The sequence below is a fragment of the Bacillus rossius genome, chromosome 1 (assembly GCF_032445375.1).
Source record: "Bacillus rossius redtenbacheri isolate Brsri chromosome 1, Brsri_v3, whole genome shotgun sequence".
Lineage (NCBI taxonomy): Eukaryota > Metazoa > Arthropoda > Insecta > Phasmatodea > Bacillidae > Bacillus > Bacillus rossius.
Window position 1 is genome coordinate 29,491,462 of NC_086330.1, and position 20,429 is coordinate 29,511,890.

Below are 20,429 nucleotides of genomic sequence, written 5' to 3' on the forward strand. Positions count from 1 at the left end.
TGATTGTATTATCCATTTTTCTGTATATTTTGTGTACCGGTATAGTAAATGTATTCACTGAGGTTATATAATAATGTAATTAATATTTCGCTAAGTAATGTGTCATGTTATCTTGTCCTTTAGGTATTTATGTCTTTTCTGTTTTCATGTTTTGTGAATATCCTGTGCTGTCTCTATTTATTGTGATAGTGTTTGTTTTTACTTGTTTTGTGTCGTACTTGTTTTGTGTCGTGCCCACTTTTAAAGTCTCAAGTCTGTCGGTGGGCATGTAACAAATTTAAATAAATAAATAAAATAAATAAATTTATTCCCTCAGAGTTTGTCAAGAGCCAGAGGCACGGACAGAGATACGCCTCGTTGGTTTCAACAGTTTCCATGCAGTTACACTTCTTTCATCGTTTTATATTGTAATTTAGTCTGCGATGAAGTTTAGATCACAAGTTTAGACGTTTTAGTATTCCATGCCATGGTGCCTACTTACAGTATTATTTCAGTAGTGGTCATCAGCGAAAATGAATTCAATGCTAAATTACAATGACTTCAACAGGAGGAATCAACTTACAACGTCATCTCATTATTAATTTCAGCCACACCAGTAGATCATATACCAATGCTTTAAAGTAGCCTATTTTTGAAAATCAAACGACCAAACGTTGAAGGCAAAAAAAAAACGTTGAAATGAGATGGCGTTTTTGGTTGCTATCACTCCTCCTCGAATGCGCGCGTCTTCTTAAAATTCAGCCTGACCCGCGATAAACTTTGTTATCGGTCCACCCGATAAAAAGAAGATGAACACGTGCTGTCAGGAGACATTTGTCTGCAGAAGGTAGTAAAAGATTGTAGGGTTGCGTGGTGGTTTTTATTGAGTGACGCGACCTTACGGTTCGTGTTGGCGTTCGGACAGTTTTATCACTGCGTCCAGCGAACCGCCGCGATACCCAGCCTTCAAGATAACAATTTAACAACCTGAACTCCCCGCATCTGGTTCGCGAGCGATTCGGTAGTCGCGAGGCTGGGTCAAAAGTACGCTCTCCTAACGGTTGAGTGAGGGCGGTGTAACAAGACGTTCGGTTAAGGTAGCGAATAAGCAATGCCTTGTTGGGATACAACGGTAAACTGACTCACGCCGTATTCCAGAACGTGTCCAAACCGAATCCCAGTAAGGAAACAAATCGGCAACAGTTTTAATAAACGGCTCCCTTCGCGAGGCTAGAAAACTGGTTCCAACGCATTTAAGTGGACGTTTCGCATCAATCGATACAAATGTTAAAACAAAAAAAAAACGAAAATAGAGATATCAGCACCATTGCACACAAATAGAACATTTCTAATTTTCTCAAGTACATTTAAGTTGCGATTATTTCTTGTTATGACCGTTAATGTGCTCAAAATATATTCCAGGACAGTTTCGGTAACATAAAGTTTCATTTGGCATCCCCGACGATCACAAAAATGACTATATACGAGTTAATGGCGTCAGAAGCGGGTCCATCATCTGGACGAAATCAACGAAAAAGTGGGCTCTGCGCATGCGCGGAATTTGGGCAACAGATCGGTAACAAATAGGACACCAAAATCCGTTGCCTGAAAATATGGGACTGGCCGTTTCCTATCGTGCACTAGGAATAAAGTTAGGGTACAGATGTAGCATATTCAATACGTACACCCTTATTTTTGGTCTTGGATTACCGGCCTGAATGTTTTATTTCAGGATCGCAAGTTGGCTGAAAGATTCCTCCGTGCTCGCAAGTGTGTACGCGTGAGAGCGATAAGGCAGCCTTGTGTTGTTGAGGCGGGATGATAGATAAGTGCGACGCTCGCTAGTGCTTTTAGCGCGGTATCGCCTCTAAGCGCAATGCTGTGGACTGGCGTGCATAGGGCGAATTTTAAATTTGAGCTGTGACCATAAAATTATATAGCGGAGAAATGAAGATACAGGTGAAATACAAATTCCGAGAGTGCTTTCAAGAAACTCTACTGGATGTTTAATGCCTAAAAAATATTCTGAAAACGCGCTTTTATGCTATTTTAACTCTTATATTAAAACCAGTTTAAAAACGAAATACGGAAACAGAACTACTTACACGCTCTCAGGGTTTTCTTAAAAGCTTTTTGTAAACAGACCCACTTTTATATCTTTAACCTTTTTTAAATCGCGTGTTATTTTTCTTAACATCTGCACACAGTATGTGTGCGCAGGTATGTGCGGGACCATTAAGATTAATACTGGCTTGCGAATGGATTGCCTCATTAGCTCTACGCACGACATCGAAACTTGAGTCTGCAGCCGATATGAGTTGATGAAAACGTCTTATTTTAACATTTAAGATTTTACTTTCCTAATAACTATTGGTTCGGCTTTAGAGACCCAATCTTGTTATTTTGTGGCAAAATAATAAATATTCATGTGTAAGGTACCCCATTTACCACACATGTATGTATAAATATCTTTGTGAACCATACATTTTCATACTGAAAATCTATAGGGGTAAAACCGTCGGAATCTCTTTCAATATAAAAAAAACACTATTAAAGCTAAATTAAAATGTTAAATAAGTAGGCGAATAAAATTTCGAATACGGAGTTGTCTACTAAGGCCTATATTTCATAGAGTGAGCTTACGATTTTAGTGACAAACTAGAAACTTGACAGTGTGGTTCACTTGAGTCTCGTTCTGTTATGTTTCCAGCTAAAGGAAAGCATTACATTAGCATAGTAGTCCTTCGTTCGTTGGTCACGTGACACAAAAGCAAACTCGTTTCAGTTAAGTTCAGTTTTAAGACAGTAAGATATTACTACTTAAAATTGTGATGCCTTACATAAAAATTCTGTATGTTATGTAGCTTTCTTAACCCAAATGGTTGCAGGAAGAGGGTGAATATTTGTAAAGAATACGTCAGAGGAAAATCGAATTCCAGGCACCTATTAGTGGCACTGAGCCAAATAAATTTTACATTCCAGACAGTTATGTACAATTCACTGCTCTCAAAGCGCAGGTGAAATGGATGGCCCAATTCTACTGTTTACCTGGCAAGAATTTACTTGCTGCTATTAGTTCCAGTGAACGATCTTCTTTTTCACAATCGACCGGGAGGTGGTCATGATTTATGCCTGTGAGATACTAGATAGCTTGAAAAATAACTCGAGCGAGAACAGTCAGACGGTGCTCATCCATTACCTCTCTTGTTAACAATGGTTTTTCTTTTCTTATAATTCTTTCTTTTTTATCCAGTATAGATACCACTCACAGCGTAAAAACGTATTACGTACGTGAAATCTTGAGCATAAACAGCTAGTTATTTTCACATTTCCTAAGGTATACAACAACTTATTATAAATCTGTTGAAATCGGCGCCCGTTGGTACCATGTAATCAGTGATATCCAGATGAATATTCCTTTGAAACGACTGAATTACCTGGGTTAAGTGTCGATTCATATCTATTCTTATAAATTTCCACTCCAAACCTGTGGTTTGCAGCTCGTTCCGCTAATTCATCAGCTGGAGGTGTTCTGTTATTGAAGCTTCAGTGAGTAAAAAAAAAAACTAATTTACCAGTAACTGACATATCTGAATTATCTTTAGAACGCAGATCACGCGAAGAATTTTTTTCACTAGCACCTCTCGTATGCGTTATGAATACGCGCCTAGTTCCAAAGTTTTTGTTTTCACTTAGTATTGCGAAAATAAATTACTCAGTGCTTAAATCTCGGTGTCAAGGATGCAGTTCTACATCTTTATTGTGCAGGGTATCTACGTACTAAAACGTCATCAACATATTATATCCATGCATGCATCCGAAAAAAAATTTTAAAACTTTTTTTTTTCGGGATTTGTAACCGGCTGTACACGACGTAGACAAAAGAAACAAGCATGCAACGACTAGTTGTAAACAGCCAAAAAATTCTAGAGAATTTTTAAATTAAAATACACGAAGAACTGGGTCATTAGCATTTACGTCGCACGGAGTGCTAACAGCAGAAAATTATTCAAAACACATGTTTAAATTTTACTGGCAATTACGAGGTGTAAAATGTGAGATGTGTCAAATCTGACCTAGGAAACGAGTGAAATGAAGTGTTCTCATGTTGCAAACACACTTATAAGACGAAATTGAAACACGAAATTTAACGTCAATAATGCCGAGCGTGATTAATAAATACTCACAAATTGTGTTATCAACTACAATTCTTGAAGCGAATCACACGTTGTATCGGCGCCCGCCGTTAGAATTCTTTTCCCGGAGCAGCTACGTCGAATTTTTGAATGATTTGATTAACGGAGCGAAATTTTAAATTGTGTTATGAAACGGCTCCTATTAAAACAAAAACAAAGACTAATAAAATACTAAACCCCTGATTTGGAACTAATTCTCAAAAAAAATATGTTATAATACTGCATATCTTGTTAAAATCCATTCAACAATTAAGTTTCCCTTTGTCTTTGTGAACTTTGGTTTGCGCCATCCGTCACAGATGGCAGCATCGGGGTGGTTACACATTTCCGTTCCATGTGCTTCCGTTTCATTAACGTAATTACTCCTACCAAATGCCGTATCCCGAGAGCTGAGATGTTACACACATAAAAAAACTTTATTTTGTTGAATGTTAATGGCGACGAAAACTTATAGACTGCATGGAGGAAACTAAGGGCCCGGGGGCAAAACATTTGTTAGACCCTCTTATTTTTAATAAAAGGTACAACTTTTATATATATATAAACTTGTAAACGTAACTGTGGCCATGACTCTAAATGTTATCTGCGCTTATCACCCAACTTTCAAGGTTTCTTATACAATCTTCTAAAACACAGTCAAAAGCCTAAAGAAAGAACTCTTTTTTTCTCTCCATGTGTGTGTTTACCTTTGTTTAGAACGAAACATACAACTTTGAAGTCGAAATACGACGTAGTTTGTACGAAGATTCAGTTATATTGAAATTACGAATAAACTCTTCGTTTATTCGAGTTGAAATTCTCGGTTGAGAAGTCCGCAGTGCAGACGAGCTCCAGTGACACCGGCGCAGTCGTACGCTGTTGCAGCCTAGCGAGCGATCCTCATTGCTAGAGACCGGAAAAATTCGCGGGTTCAATGACCTCCAGGATACACTCCACTATCCTCTACAAACACACGGGCAAATGCCAACTGTTCATTGGCTGTTGACACTTGTGAATCGTCTCGACTGTGCAGCCTGTCATTCGACACTTCCACGAGCGAGGGTGTCTCTAATAGGCCCCTCATTACTCCAGATCAACAGCGAACCGATGGCAGAAGCGGCACCAAGGTGTAATTATATTGAATTGTAGCATGACCAGGGGCGTAGCCAGGGGGCGGGGGTTTTAGGGGTTCAAACCCCCCCCCCCCTTTTAGCACCAAATCTTTAGTTAATTTCTTATTCATCTCTCAAACAAATTTCATATTAAAATTAATAAAAAATTTTACAATTACAATATTTAAATTTAAGAACCGAAAACTGCTAAAAATAGCAAAAATTAAACCCCTTAAAATCCAAATTTTTCCGGGGGAGGACCCTTCCCACGCCCCGCTTTAATACGGGGGGGGGGGGGGGGGCATGCTTCTTAACACCCCCATACACAAAATCCTGGCTACGCCACTGAGCATGACACGAAATGAATCCGCGAATTTTTCAGGTCTCTACTAATTGCTAGAGACCTGCAAAATTCGCGGATTCATTCGGTGGTAGGCTAGAATTCAAACACATATACCTCTTAGGTGATTTTGCTATTGGCTTACTGTTCATCTGGAGTGAATCTCAACCAGTTATAAACCCTCAACCCAAAGAAAGATCGAATCACAGACAAACCAGCTGTGACGACTTACAAGTCGGCAGCCAATGAAACTTGCATTTATTTGCCCGAGGGTACAGGGGTATGTGCAGTCTGTCCTGAAGGCCATCGAAAACGTGAATTTTCCAGGTGTCTGCTGATTGCTGGCGACGACCCGCGCCGCCATGGAGCGGGGACCCGGGGCGCGGGCGACTCTGCTGAGGCTGCTGCATCTCTCGGCGCCCCTCTTCTTCCTGTGGCTGGACTGCCTCGCCGCCGGCACTGCGCTGTCCGTGCTGGCGGGCCGCTGGCGCCGCGCCGGCCCGCGCCTGATCGCCATGGGCGCGCAGCTCTTCACCGTCTGGGGAGAGGTCGGTCGCCAACTCCCGCCACGGGTGCCCGCAACTAGGGAGGGGGGGGGGGCGCAAGCGGGGCATACGCCCCGGGCGCAAAGCTGTGGGCGCGCCGAAATCGCCGGCTTGCATTGTAATTCCTACTACAACTGGTAGTGGGTTCATGCATGGAAGTTACAGTAGCACAGAAACTGTTACATGTAAGTATGGGAAATGCTTAAATAACACCATTTTTCCGTGTGAGGGCCCCCGGACCCCCCGCTTTATTGGTGTGGTATGTGCTAAAAAGAGGGGAGGGGGGGGGGGCATGAATCTATTCATGCCCCGGGTGCCAGAGATTTTGTTGCGGCCCTGCGTCCCGCCACGGGTGTCCACAAGGAAAAAAATATTTCGTACCAACTTAGACGAGAAAAAAAAGGTTTTGAAAAAAAAATTGGTTGTCTGTAAAGTCGGTTTACGGACGATATTATAACGTGACAACGTCATAACAAAACATTGATGAAATGATTGCATACTTTTATGAATAAAATTGAATCATTTTTTATTGAATTATCACTATTTTGTATGGATACAAAGAAGGAGAGAAATGAAATCTACAATTTAATTGATAAATTTACTTTTATTTGCACTCATTAATTCAAATATGTTTATTACTTTAACGAACAGATTATTTTAACTATAACTTTTTTACATGTTTGCTATTTAACTTCTTCCAATCTGTGTTATTCTGTTAAGGATAGGACGATGATAGGAACAGTAGGAAACGAATGGGAGTGTTTCAAATTTAACGTGCCTCGAAAAAGTCAAATTGATGGTTGTTCCAATCGAGTGGAAGAGAGATAGATGCGGCGCAAGCGTACAATGAGCATAACGGGACACAGAGTAACGGGACAATGTGCGTAACTGGACACTTTTTCGTGCGTGCAGCCGGCGTTCATCGATTTATTAGACGTTGTCACGTCAAAAGTACTAAGTTATAATTTGTTATGGTTTTAACAATTTAGGAAGTTATTATGACATTGCAATGCTTGAACTTAAACATCACACCACACACACATACATTCCATAGTTAAAAAAAAACGCTTAATAATAAAACATATTGGAGTTACTGATAATATTATTATATTAAAGAAAAAAATGTACTAGATCTGAGCGTAATTATACTAGACCACTAAAAAAATTATAAAAGTACTAGATCTAGTACGAAAGTACTAACTGTGGACACACTGACTCCCGCCGGTCTCACGACACAAACACACGCGTGTTCCTCAACCGCGTTCCCAGCGCACGGATAGCACACGGCCAGTCCCTTATCTCTAGGGAACGGTGTCAAAATCCGTTACTGATACCGTTACCGCGTGCGCAGAGCTCCACTTTTCCGTCGATTCCGTCCATACGGCGGACCCACGTCTGGCGCCGTTAACTAGTATATAGTCACTTTTGTGATCATGAGGAGATGTACCAAGCGTGTTGGTGTGCGAAACTATCCTGGAATACATTTTACACACTGCAATGGTCATAACAAGAAATAATCGCAACATTAAAAGGCACTTGAGGATATTAGAAAGGACGTTCCATTTTTTTTGTGCGATTTCGCCGCTAATCTATGGTATTTTTGCGGTAACAAGTGTGTCGATGGTTTCGAAACGACCGTTAGAATGCGCTGAAAAAGATCGCTAGCCTCGCGCAGGGCACCGTTTATTAAAACTGTTTTCGATCCGATTCCTTACTGGGATTCAGTTTGGGAACGTTCTGGAAGGGTCGTTACCACAACGCCGAAATACCATAACGCCATATGTCAAAATTGACCACAACGCCGACAGCTAGAAAACTGCTGTGTACCACAACGCCGAAATAACAACTGAATGAATTTGTGTGTGTTTCTTAAATGTACCTTAACGCCGAAATACCACAATCAAACCTAACTTTACCTAACATAACCTAGTGTAATATAACCTAAACTTACCTAACTTAACCTCGATGCGATGAGAGCGTGATAAGAACATAGCGGAAAGTTCAACAATAATTAGTGGGGCGCTCGATGGGGGAGAGGGGAAAGGGGAGTATTGGGCGCCCCACCACCTCACCCTGGGATAAGCGTAAGTAGAGCGACGCTACAGGGCTGCATTTTTCGTTACTCTTGAAACGAATTCAATGAAATTCAGTAAGTATTTTGGGAATTTGTGTAGCCATATCCAACAGGCTTGGTGTGTTTTTTATTTGTTACGTTGTAGTGTAGTTTTTTGAATAAAAAGTAGTTTCATTAAATTTAGATTCACGTAATTTTAAACATAATTTTGCCGTAACGTTTTTTAGGTTATACTTATTTAGACACGCTATGAAAAAGTTATGAGAGTGAGTTTTTACGGTGTGCGCACAACATACAACGAAATATTCAGAGGAAGATGGCGGTCCACGTGTATGGCCATAAACCAATATATAGAAAATTTCAAAAAAATTAGGGGACATACCGAACCTATTGGTGTGCCAAATGAAACCAACCCTGGAGTATATTTGGTAAACTAAAATAGCCATAGCAATGAGTAATTTCAACTTTTAAAAAACCTAATTTAGACTGGTGTTGCAACACATAATACATATCCAGGTTCGGAGCTGCACGGCCACTGGAAGTTCGCGCCGCACACTGTCGTAAGGCGTGCCACGCGCGCCTGGCCGGATTACAAGGGTCGTGGCTATCCCCCCTACCCCTATCACGCGCATCATCCTGCCTCGGCGCTGTTATATGTCGCTGAGCGGCCTTGGGAATTCCGCGAGCCGACCCACGAAGTGGCGAGAATGGACGCCGCCCTTCTGGATTGTTCGGGCGTCGGGTCGGCTCGGGATGACGCGACTCTCGTCGGCCGCTCTCGTCGGTTCGAGAAGGGGTGCCTCTAGTACTTAAGCAGCGACGCCGGCCTCCGCGGGAGTTCCGAGCGGATCCCGAGGGAAAGAAGGAAGCGCGACATCAGTGAAGAGGGCAAAATACCCCCCCCCCCCCCTTTTCCAGAGAGTGGTGCGACGCGAAATTCGACTGAATCGTGAGAGTGCGGCGACCGAGTGGCGCGAGACACTGTGTGTGAACAGGCGCGAGGTAAGGGGCGAACCACTGTTGAGCCTAGCTCCAGTGAGGAGTGCGAACTGTGGAACTTGAGAGACATTGAGAGACCTGCAAATAAAAATTTTTAAGTGCTAGTGACTTGTGATCGAACATTTATATGTACGTACAATTATTTATTAATGTAAATATTATTTATTAATAAAACTGTAATAAAACCTAATTGGGCTATCTATTATGAACCCAGTTCTCCCCACATTATAAATCGTAACCATATATATCACATATATCACAATTATATACATAATTACTGCCTTCATTTGGCAAAAATTGCTTTCAAACTTATACTTAAAATAGTAATGGAAAATCTCTGTCAAGTTCGTTAATGGCAAAATCCGACCAAAAGGGTAAAAATGAGGAAAGTTGTTTGAAAAATAGAAAATCGCTCTAGTTCCCATAATATGAAAAATATCACATCCGTTTGAACCTATCATAATTCTTAGGAGTAATACCAAAACCTTTAGTATTATAAATTTTTGATACGACCAACCATAACTGCAAGGGGTGAAAAAAAACAAGGGTTGGAGGACAAAAAAAATTTATAACTTAGTATGCACACCATCGAATCCGTTCAAATATTTTGTAAATCTTGTAATTTTTATCTAAGAGGTTTTTCTGATACAGTTTTAGATAAGACGAACCATCGCTGCAAGGAGTTGGAAAAACTAAAGGTAGAATTAAAAAAAAAAAAAAATTATTCATATCATTTACACTATTAATCCGTTCTTATTTATTGTAAAACTTAAAAATATTGTTACGAGCATAGTGTGGAGAGAAAAATGGGTTCGTAAGGAATAGCCCAATTTATTAGTACACTTTTATTTATTACTAATGTCTACACTATAAATTTAAATTCTATACTCAAGATTTCTGACCACAGCAATTAGTTTTACACTGGTCATTGAAACATTAACACTATCAACTGTAGCTTGGCTCGACAATGGCTCGCTCTTCTGTCCGCCTCTGTCCGCTTCCTTTGCACACTCACCCTAGAGGTGGGTTGCAGAGTATCAACCTGCTACTTTGCAACTGATACACGCCTGTATCAAGTACTGCAAACGAGTACACTATTAAAGTATCAAGTAATTTAGTATCAGTTTAGAATTCACTTGGAACAACACCACGGCCAATGTGCGCAGAACCCGATCGCAGATGACGGTCTCTTGGGCGGAGCTTGTGCAAGGGGAGGGAGCGACACAACGAAAAAGGGATAAAAAAGGGAAAGAATGTAGGGGTGGAAGCGCAGGGGCAGGCGTTGAAGGAAGGGAAGCCTAAGATGTACATCAAGTTCTGTCCCTGCCCGAACACGCCCGAATATTCACCTTCGGCCAACCTTGGGTTTATTTATATATATTTATATTTATCTGTTTATTTTAATGTAGCTATACTAACCTAACTAACCGTCAGTAGTGTTTTAAAGTGTTTTAATGTAGCTAACCTAACCGACCACTTTTAATATTTGAATTCATTTTTCCTGCGCAAAAATAAAACAAATCCCGAGGTTGGCCGAAGGTGAATATTCGGGCGTGTTCGGGCAGGGACAGAACTTGATGTACATCTTAGGCTTCTCATCAGAGTACGCTCAGTGCGCAGTGCATGCTCCTTGCAAAGATTGAAGACTCCGATTACGAAAGGGGTGGAAAGCGAACACCGATACCTTTTTTCGACTACGAAGAATGTAGAATGAGAAAACTGATACATTTTTACGAAGAACGTGAAAAAGAGAAAACTGATACCTTTTTACGCTGGTGATGACGGCACGGAGGATATGTAACCTGTAACGAGAATGCTGATACCTTGTTGCTTTCTGGGGCCGCTACTGCAGTAGCTGATACAGAAGTATCAGCTACTTGTAACCAGTACATTACTGTATCAGGAACTGGTTAGAACAGATACCGAAAATTGCTGTAACAACCCACCTCTAACTCACCAACACCACGCACGCGTGGCATGTTTCACTTGGCATTTAGCAATTATTATCCAACCTAAACTCCAAATATTTTGGAAGTTTTCGATTTAGAGCCCTGAATGTAAGAGTCTGGATAAGGCTTGAATTCATTTGGACAGTTTATTCCAGTCACGTTCGAGCCAATAAGAAACATTTTTTTTACCAGCAGGAATAACTACACAGAACCTCAATCGGTAACTGCCCTGATGATGGCAAATTGAATTTAAGCTGAAACGTCGATATAGGTACTTAAAGAGTCGGAGGCAATACAACTGAGGAACTAAAGAGTGTAGAATGACGTGAATGGAATCTTAATGTGGCGGGACCTCTGAGAACTCAATGTTATGTAAAACATATGGTTATCGACTCGGTGTTATGCCAAGATACTGTGATGAACCTTGCGGCACTCCCTGCCTGAGAACGTGCAGTATAACCGAGCCTCTGCAATGGGGTTGCGGCCCGAAGCATTTCCCGTGGCGAACGGGAGAACCCGGAGAAAACCAGATGCAAGGGCGCGGTTACACGGGGCGCCGAACTACATACTTCAGGTGAACAGAATTTAAGTAAACATGTTTACAAACGCGAGAGTGTACGACTACACGGTGGCTGGTCTAAAATGTGCTCAACTCCAAAACCGATTGTCTACTCTGTTGTATCCTATTTATTTTTTACCTAGAAAAACAAGTTTTTTTAAAATTGGTTTTTACTTAAATGTAAGCAGAGATAGAAAATTAATCACCATTGATTTTATTTAAATATATCAGTTAATACACAAGGCAGAAAAAAACTGACGAAACAGTTAAGAAGTCGTAATTAGCAAAATACGCTTTGAATAAAAAATAATAATTCGTGTCAGGCAGGAACAGAAAATGTTGGTTGCCACTTTTATAGTTAAAGTTTTTGGGCAATTTTTTTTCTGTAATCCATTTAGTTTATGGTATTTCCAAGATCTATTTTGTTTCAGCCGGTTAAATCATCACACGAACTTGTTTCAGGAACATTCTCCATCTTGCGGTTTTCGCAAAGGACTTTTTGTTTTGTACTCTCAACACTCAAAAAGCCGACCAGAGACTAATGCAGAAGAGATGTCGTTCTTAACTACTTCGCCACTACCTGTTTGGGTGTTGAATGAAAAATGGCCTCGAACGAAACATGTCCAGACTTGTGTTACCGCACGCGAAAGTTGGACACGTTCATCTGAAGTAGTTCGGAGTCCGGTAAGTCCGTCACTTTCCCCAGCTGCCGGATCACCGCTGGTTATCCCACCCGGAACATCCTTTTCCGGGTAGCTGGCGTATGTCTACTAGCCACACTGCCACCGGGACCCTTAATGAGCGTGGCATTGCGGAATGAGTGGGACGGTGGGCCATAACTAGAGACCGGAAAAATTCGCGAGTTAATTTCGCGATAGGCTAAAATACAAATAGTTATACCTCAATGCAGCCTCTGTTATTGGCTCCCAACTCACCTAGATGACTCTGGGCCAATGAGAAACACCCAACCAAAGCTGTATCGAATCACATGCTGCTACGTTGGGACGTCTCACAAGACAGCAGCCAATGAGTGGGTGACAAGTGTAAGTAGAACTATGGAGTTCATCCTACAGGTCATTGAACCCGCGATTTTTTCCTGTCCCTAGCCATAACGTATAACCCGACGGTAGTCTATGTAGTACGATGGGATTCACTGCAGTGCCAACTTGGTCATGTACAGATTGAGTCTGAACTCGACGAAAAAAAAACTTCGACTGCAGATTCATTTCGTAAAAATAAGTCGAAAACATGTATACTACAAATGGTATAAAGTATTTCCCCAAGACTGGCATACGCATTTGAAGTTGCTGCTGACCCTTTAGTTATTCTTTAAATAATAATTAAACTCCTACGATGATACAACAAGATTATGTGTGTTGTCTAATGGAAAAAGTTCTACAAACAATGCAAATTTTATTGCTGAATAAAATTATTTAGTTGATATAATTTATGTTAACAAACTTATTTCTCATGATTTTTGTGACGTGAAGGAATAATGCGATATTTAAAGGTTCATTATTAATCTTAATGACAAAATAGCGAAAAAATGTAGCAAAGTAGTACTACCTCATACACCGCTTTTTTCGCGAAAAACTGGTATAAATTTTATAACTAAATATTTATATGCCTGGCAGAAATGCAACACACAGAAATTTAAGTTTGAAACTGCTGCCTAAAATCAGGGGCAGTGATTGTTAAGTTATGTCTACACCAATGAAGTTAGTTCAAAGAAAGCATTGAACTAATAATTAAACTAAAACAGCTCAATATGTAACTTAAATCACTTAAAGGTAATTGCTGAACAACCATAGGTGTAACAGACACCAGAAGAAAGATGTGGGCGTACCTTTTTATTTGTGAGAAAATATCTTCTCATAAAATATAATTTGTTAATTTAAAAACATTTTACTTAATGTACCACAGCTCACAGAATGTAGCACTAATAACTAAACGTCTTTATTTTAGGTTTATTTGATTTAAAATTTGATAGCTCTATTTAAAAAAATGCTATATTGGAAACAACTTGTAAACAAGACAAATATAACCAATCAACTCTTGTAGCAACTATCTGGCACCCAACAGCTTAGTAAGATGTTAAATTCCTTCGTAATGAATAAATTTTTCAAAAGTAAATATTTATCTGTCTAAATAAGTTCTTATGCCAAAAAATGTTAAAATAATTTATTTAAATAATATTACCTTGTAGGAAATTTACTTTAAAACTACATATTATAAGTTAAAACAACAATCTCCGAAGCATAAGGAAATTATACAGGTTAAAATTAAACGCCACTAATGTCCAAATAGCGAAGCTATTCTTTTTAGAAATGACTTAACGAGTCGTGTGTATCGTCGTGAAATGCATGTATTTGCTTTAGCAATAGCAACCTAGCAAACGCTCCCGGCTTGGTAAGAGTGCTTAGAAAATACATTTAACTTAATTAGAAAGTGACTTTTCTTAACCTCATTACTTTGTGGTTTATTACCCACGACGATAATAGCTAGGAGCGGGGCAAATAAAATGCGGACAATCATCATTCATAAAGATAATTACGCTCATCGCTGCTGACTCACTGACTTGACTCTGTAACGCTGTATGAATTATGTTTTCATGCGCTTATAGTGGAACATTTCCATTAGCTCTTTGCTAACCTGTTCCTCCTAGCATTGCTGCAGAGTCCGTGGCGCAAATATAATATTTTGAATTATTTTTTTAAATTTTAACATTGTTTGAATATGGTTAATTTCTGGGAGAGACTTATTGGCTTGCATGGGGCCATAGCGTCATGTTTAGACGAGGCCGATGGTTTCAGAATTTTTCAGTAATGAAGTAGCGTGCCGTGGCTTAGTTTTCCACGTTTTGGTCGCTGACGAGCATTGGTGTTAAATGTAGAATAACTGTAGCAACAAAAAATATATATATTTAGGATATTTAAATGAGCTCCTTAGGTGCCTTACAACTAAGTATAGTTAATAATAAACAAATTACTTTAATTTCACTCATATTTGATTAACATTGAACGTGTTAACATTCACGAACTTACAGAAGCATACCAGTTGTAGCATTAATGTGTAATTTTTTTTAATGTTTTATAACAGTATTTTCCTATAGGCCTGTGCTTGATTAAAGCGCACTTGCTCTTCCAGATCAACATCTTGACAAAAGGATATGTATTTTCCATGTGAATGGTTGGACGTAAAGTGACTCGAGGTTTATCTCGACGTCTCCTACTCTTACACACTGCGCCCTTTGTAGTTGGCGCAGTGCGGTTCTTCGCAGTGAGCACACTTCTTGTGCTCCTGCTGGCCTCCATGCGGGCAGTCGGTAGCGCTGTGTGGACCGCTGCACCATCGGCAGACTGCAGCCGCGCTGCAGCCCTTGCCAACGTGGTTAAAACGTTGGCATTTGCTGCACTGTGGGGGGGGGGCCTTCGGTCTCCTGTAGTCATCTTCTGTGCTCGTACCACATCACCGCTCGCTCGCGGTGATGTGGTACGAGCCACGAGCCCGGGGGGACAGAGGTGCGCTGCTCGGGACTGCAGGCCGCCAGCCGGGGAGACGCCTGAAGGGTGGCGCCCGCTTCGACGCGCGCCTCCTCAGGCTGGATTCATGACCAGGAGCGCTCGCGACCCTGGCGGCGAGTGGCCACACTAGCCTCTCGCGCCTCGAAACAGCCTGCATTTCACGGGAAGCCTTCTTTTCACAGACGAGAGAGCCAAACGCCCGATCGTGCATCTTCGGTTTTTTTTTTGGTTCATTGTAAATAAATATGGCGGCGTTGATAAAAGGAAAGACCATAAACAAGGCAACGGTATTTATTTGTAATTTTTTTTTAGAGGAAAATACCTAATTGAAGAAACATTGTGTCCGTGAATGTTTATTTTGGACAACTCATGATAACTAATGGTCAATTAGGTTAGGTTAGCTACATTATAAATACTTTAAAACATTGTGGGCGGTTGATTTGGTTAGGATAGCTACATTAAAGATACTGTGAAATCATGTAAACGGTTTCCTAGCGCTGGATAGCTACATATTAAAAATGTATTTGCTAAGCAACCATAAAATGATTTTACAGTATTTTTAATGTAGCTTTACTTACCTAATATAACCAACCATCCAAAATGTTTTAAAGTATTTATAATGATAGAAAAATAATAACCCGCAGCTTTCAGTTTATTACAAAACCGATCATATGCTTCTTTTGACTAAAAAAAAAAAAAAAAAACAGATACCGTTTTATCTTCATTTACTGAATAATTCTTTAAATTACTTCTTGCTAATTTTAAGAATGACATAATATAAGTTAAACCCGCGCATTTGGAGAATAAATGCCCGCGAATTTTTTTTTTCTCCAAATAAATACACATGTTGTGGTACGGAAAAAAAGCGAGCATGAACTTCGGGTGTGGCTCTCTCGTCTGTGAAATGAAGACTTCCCGAAGTTCACAGGGGCGGAACCCACAACAACAACCCGAACAGTTCCGGAGTTAAACTAGGCAAAAGGTTAGGTTAGGCCAGTGTAAGAAATAATCATCTTATTTATTAATACAATAAGTACTCAGATACATCTATCCATTTTCAGCAAAAAAACACGCAGTTATTTCGTATAAATTTGGTATCATTAAATATATTGTTTTTATTATTATAAGTTATTAACATTTTCAATCAATATACATAGTTTATTATTGAATTATTTTTTAATGAATTTACATATTTGTAATGAATATTTTTGTCTGTTTGTTTGTTCGAGTATGGCTTGAATACTGCTGGACAGATTTTTAATTAAAACTTTGGTTATTAGAAACTTATGATCAGAATTTAAAAACTGGCATATATTTTATCTCGCTACGATACGGGAGCTGGGGATAATAATAATAAAACCACTTTTTCTTAGAACCAAGTGTAACCAATATAAGGTAAGCTGCCATTACTACCAACATCCATTTTTAACAATACTATTTTTTACCACATACATAATATAATTTATTTTATTCTATTACAATCAACAACTATTTCACGATTGAAGATAACTTTTTATTACTTGGTGTTAAGTAAATATATCAACATGCGATTATTCGCACGGGGACACACAATAGTAGTTCGTGTAATTTGTACGAGGTTAGATAAGTTTAGGTTATCGTAACCCAAATTAAGGTTTGGTTAGGTTAGCGCTATCTAAAATACTATACGACCGTTAAATATAGAAAACCTTGAAATATGGTGGTTTTTTCGAGTGGTCGGCAAACTCCGGAGAACATCGGAACTGTTCGGGTGTGGCTCGAGGCACCTGCTGACGTCAACAGTTCACACGGGCGGTATAGTCCCTACCGAAACGCGCATGCAACTCTCGCGCACCGAGGCAGTTAATGGGTACAATCCACACCAAGAGTTAATGCTACGCTGTTGCTTAAATATATATATATATATTTTTTAAATCTTCAAAAATATTCATTTAAATTACATGCTTTAAAGGGCCATATTGATCTATATTAAATGCACAATGTATTTAAGGTACTTAATTGGATAAGGATTAATGCTGTATTGCTTAAAATAGCTTCGTAAATAATCTATTATTTCTCGTAAAAAGTAAAGGATAAAAAATTGTGGGTTATCACTAATAGATAGACATATACCATTGCGGACTTTATGTAGACTTTTTTAAGGTGTACAATACTGTAGTACATTATTTTGATCTATCTCGTAGGGTTCAACCAGCGTTTGCAATGTAAGCGCAAAAAAAAAAAAAGTGTTTATTTACGACATCAGATTAGAAACCTCTAAAATTATCAGTGTTTCTCTACTATATTATTCATGTATTATACATATAAACCTTCCTCTTGAATCACTCTATCTATTAAAAAAACGCCGCATCAAAATCCGTTGCGTAGTTTTAAAAATCTAAGCATACATAGGGACAGACAGCGGGAAGCGACTTTGTTTTATACTATGTACTATGTAGTGATACCAAATACGTTGCCATAACGATTATATTAAAAATAATAAACACACTGAATCAGTAGGGTAAACAAATTGTCGTGTCTTGTTTCAGGTACTACAGCAGAAATATTACTTCACTACAGCGTGGGAGGAAGTGACGTCACTGTCGAAGCTAAGCGGGTGTTGTACTTCCGCTCGATCTGCCGATGACAAGAAACACCAATTCTTCACATCAGTAGTGTTTCCTTTGTCGCTGGTGAGTTCTAGTGCCGTTTGGAGCTAAAGGACGGAATTGGGTGGATAAGAGTTTGTTTTGAACACTTTTTTTTTTTTAAGTTTTTCGTAACACATTCAAGCACAGAGGCCTCGAAGATTACAGTCGGCTCTGAATCACTTGACACTGACTCAGTGCTCATCAATGCGAGTCAAGCCGGGGGTTGGTGTCGAATACACGACCCTCGGCTCGTTAAATCGAGCTCATTAGGGCCTATCTACACGGAAGCGTACACCGTTCACGTAAATGGATACGTGTGTTGGGATGGGGGTATTTACTCTTCCTCCTGACACCAATAGAGTAAACTCTGGAAGGAATGAGAAGGGGAGATAACATTTGGGAGAGGTAAGGACCGTAGTGATCGAAATTCTGATCTCTCGACCTTCGCACCTGTCGGTCAAGGATTTGCCTTAGACTTGGGAGTCATGGGTTGTACTCAAGAACTAGCTCATGCTTTTTCGGTTCTATACTCATGCTGTTTATTTCCTATCCGAGTATCGGCCCCGTACAACTTCAGTCGCTGGATGCTCTCACCATCTCAATCATCGAACTGAGTGCAGCACCGCCTGACACTAGCGGGTAGGCAACCAGCTATACTCGTTTATAACCGTCATTCTACTAAACCAGTCAATCCTACCGATTATCGGTGCAAATATCATTACTCTGGCGCTTTTTAAAACTTAACTCATTCTGCACACGTTCAACTGCTGACACGGACACATACAGACCCGTGCGGATTGGGCCGGCAGTGCCCAGCTCTTTCGTTTACGTTACTCCAAGTGACCAATTGAAGCCGAGTATTTGGGGGGAAGGTACCCATGTTTTTTAAAGTTTTAAATACGTTAAAAATAGTTTTAAGTACAGGGATAGGTTGTGTGTGTGTGTAAGACCAGTGCTCTATACTTATCTCGTCGTTTATTTTTATTGTATATTTTAATCCCGACAGCAATTTAAATATTTATGATTGCGTTTGGTCCAGAAAATTCTAGAAAATCTCCTTGGTTGCCGTTTGTTACATTCCCGTGCTCAATCAAATCAGCAAACGTTTAGCGAAACATAAATATCGTGCTTTTCCGCGAACTGTTTTGTTTTGTTCGTTCCTGCGTCATTGTGAACCGGGGCCTTACAGCAGTTCAACCAGTGAAAATAAGCAGGGAAAGAATGCACGTGGAGGAAACGGTTATGTCCCAGGAAGACCGATCGACGCAACGCAACCGGCCAACACGTTTACCACCGTTCAAACTTCCCCCCTCCCCCGAGAAAAATAACATTTATAAAAAAATCTATGGCAGTTTCTGAGGAAGGTTGTACTTGTGTCCATAGCCAGAGGATCAGTTAAGGTAAATGATCTCAAGCATATCCATGCTGACAAATTTTGAAAATGTATGTTCGCAACACATTCCAATCTGATGCAGATTGTATTCTTATTATGTGAGTTAGTAGAAAAAAAATTGGAGCAGCTAAGTCGCAGAATGCTTAATCCGATAGAAAATCATGCATTCCGAACCAGAGTCAGTCATGAGCTAACGTGGGCAGAGGATCATAAAAAATACTGACGGAGATAGTTTTTCTGTCATGGAGTAAATATTGCCTCGCTAATGATATAAAATGAATTGTTAACTCAATTAAAAAACAACATGTAATAAAATTACTTCTGGATGTGGTTGACGAGTATCTGAATAATGTAAATAACATGTTAAAATGATTTAATTTCCTGTAAGTGATAATTGTATTAAAATCGTATCATTTTCTTCATCATCGTTATAATTTGAATTAGTTTGGTCCTAAAATCCTTCGTATAGCTGGTAGATTTATGTTCTTATTCATTTAAAATTTGTTGTGAGGTACAGCATGAGGCACAGAATATTGTCAGTTGTTTTAACTTCAGGGTCCATATGGTTGAAAATAAAATCCCACTGCATAAGTGTAGAAGATAGCTTGAGATGTTTAGAGAACATGTGTATAGAACAGGGCCGTTTTATGAGAATGCGAGGCCTGGGGCAACAATATTCCGAGCCCCCCCCCCCCCCCATTTTTTTTATTGTAGTGATAATTTTCAGATATGAAAAACTCATATTTGCATTGACATGTATGTATGTATGTAATAACTAACATAAAAAAGGACAAGAAGTACCATAATGAAATGCAGCCTCTATTCGCAGAAATATGAAACATTTTTATGCAGGGAAAACAAAATAATGTATAACAACAAATTTTCTAGTTGAAATGGAGTAATATTTCATAGCCAACACCCACCCCCAATATTTCTATGTTAATTTACGAAAGTCTTTAATCGTTCTCAAATATTTACACAATTTTATGTGTTACAGATCCCGACCAATCAAAATTACATACCTATTTATTAACTCACTTTGCAATAAACTTCTTCCTTGCCTTTTTAGCAGCAAACAAGTTAATGAGTCCATCAAATGAAATGCTGTTCACAAGATCATGTTCTGTAGAAATCACCGCTAACGAGTTTA

The 20,429-nt window shown here is 39.5% G+C and overlaps 1 protein-coding gene across 2 annotated transcripts in view; it reads left to right on the forward strand.

Moving 5' to 3' along the window:
• The window catches only part of LOC134533642 (androgen-dependent TFPI-regulating protein-like), a 45,164-nt gene that overhangs the window by 9,595 nt on the left and 15,140 nt on the right, over window positions 1-20,429 (forward strand). For both annotated transcript variants that reach the window (XM_063371178.1, XM_063371169.1), the window contains exons 2-3: window positions 5,934-6,154; window positions 17,785-17,928. In XM_063371178.1, coding sequence (XP_063227248.1) covers window positions 5,969-6,154; window positions 17,785-17,928 — 330 coding nt within the window. In that variant the 5' untranslated portion in view covers window positions 5,934-5,968. The remainder of the gene's footprint in view (window positions 1-5,933; window positions 6,155-17,784; window positions 17,929-20,429) is intronic.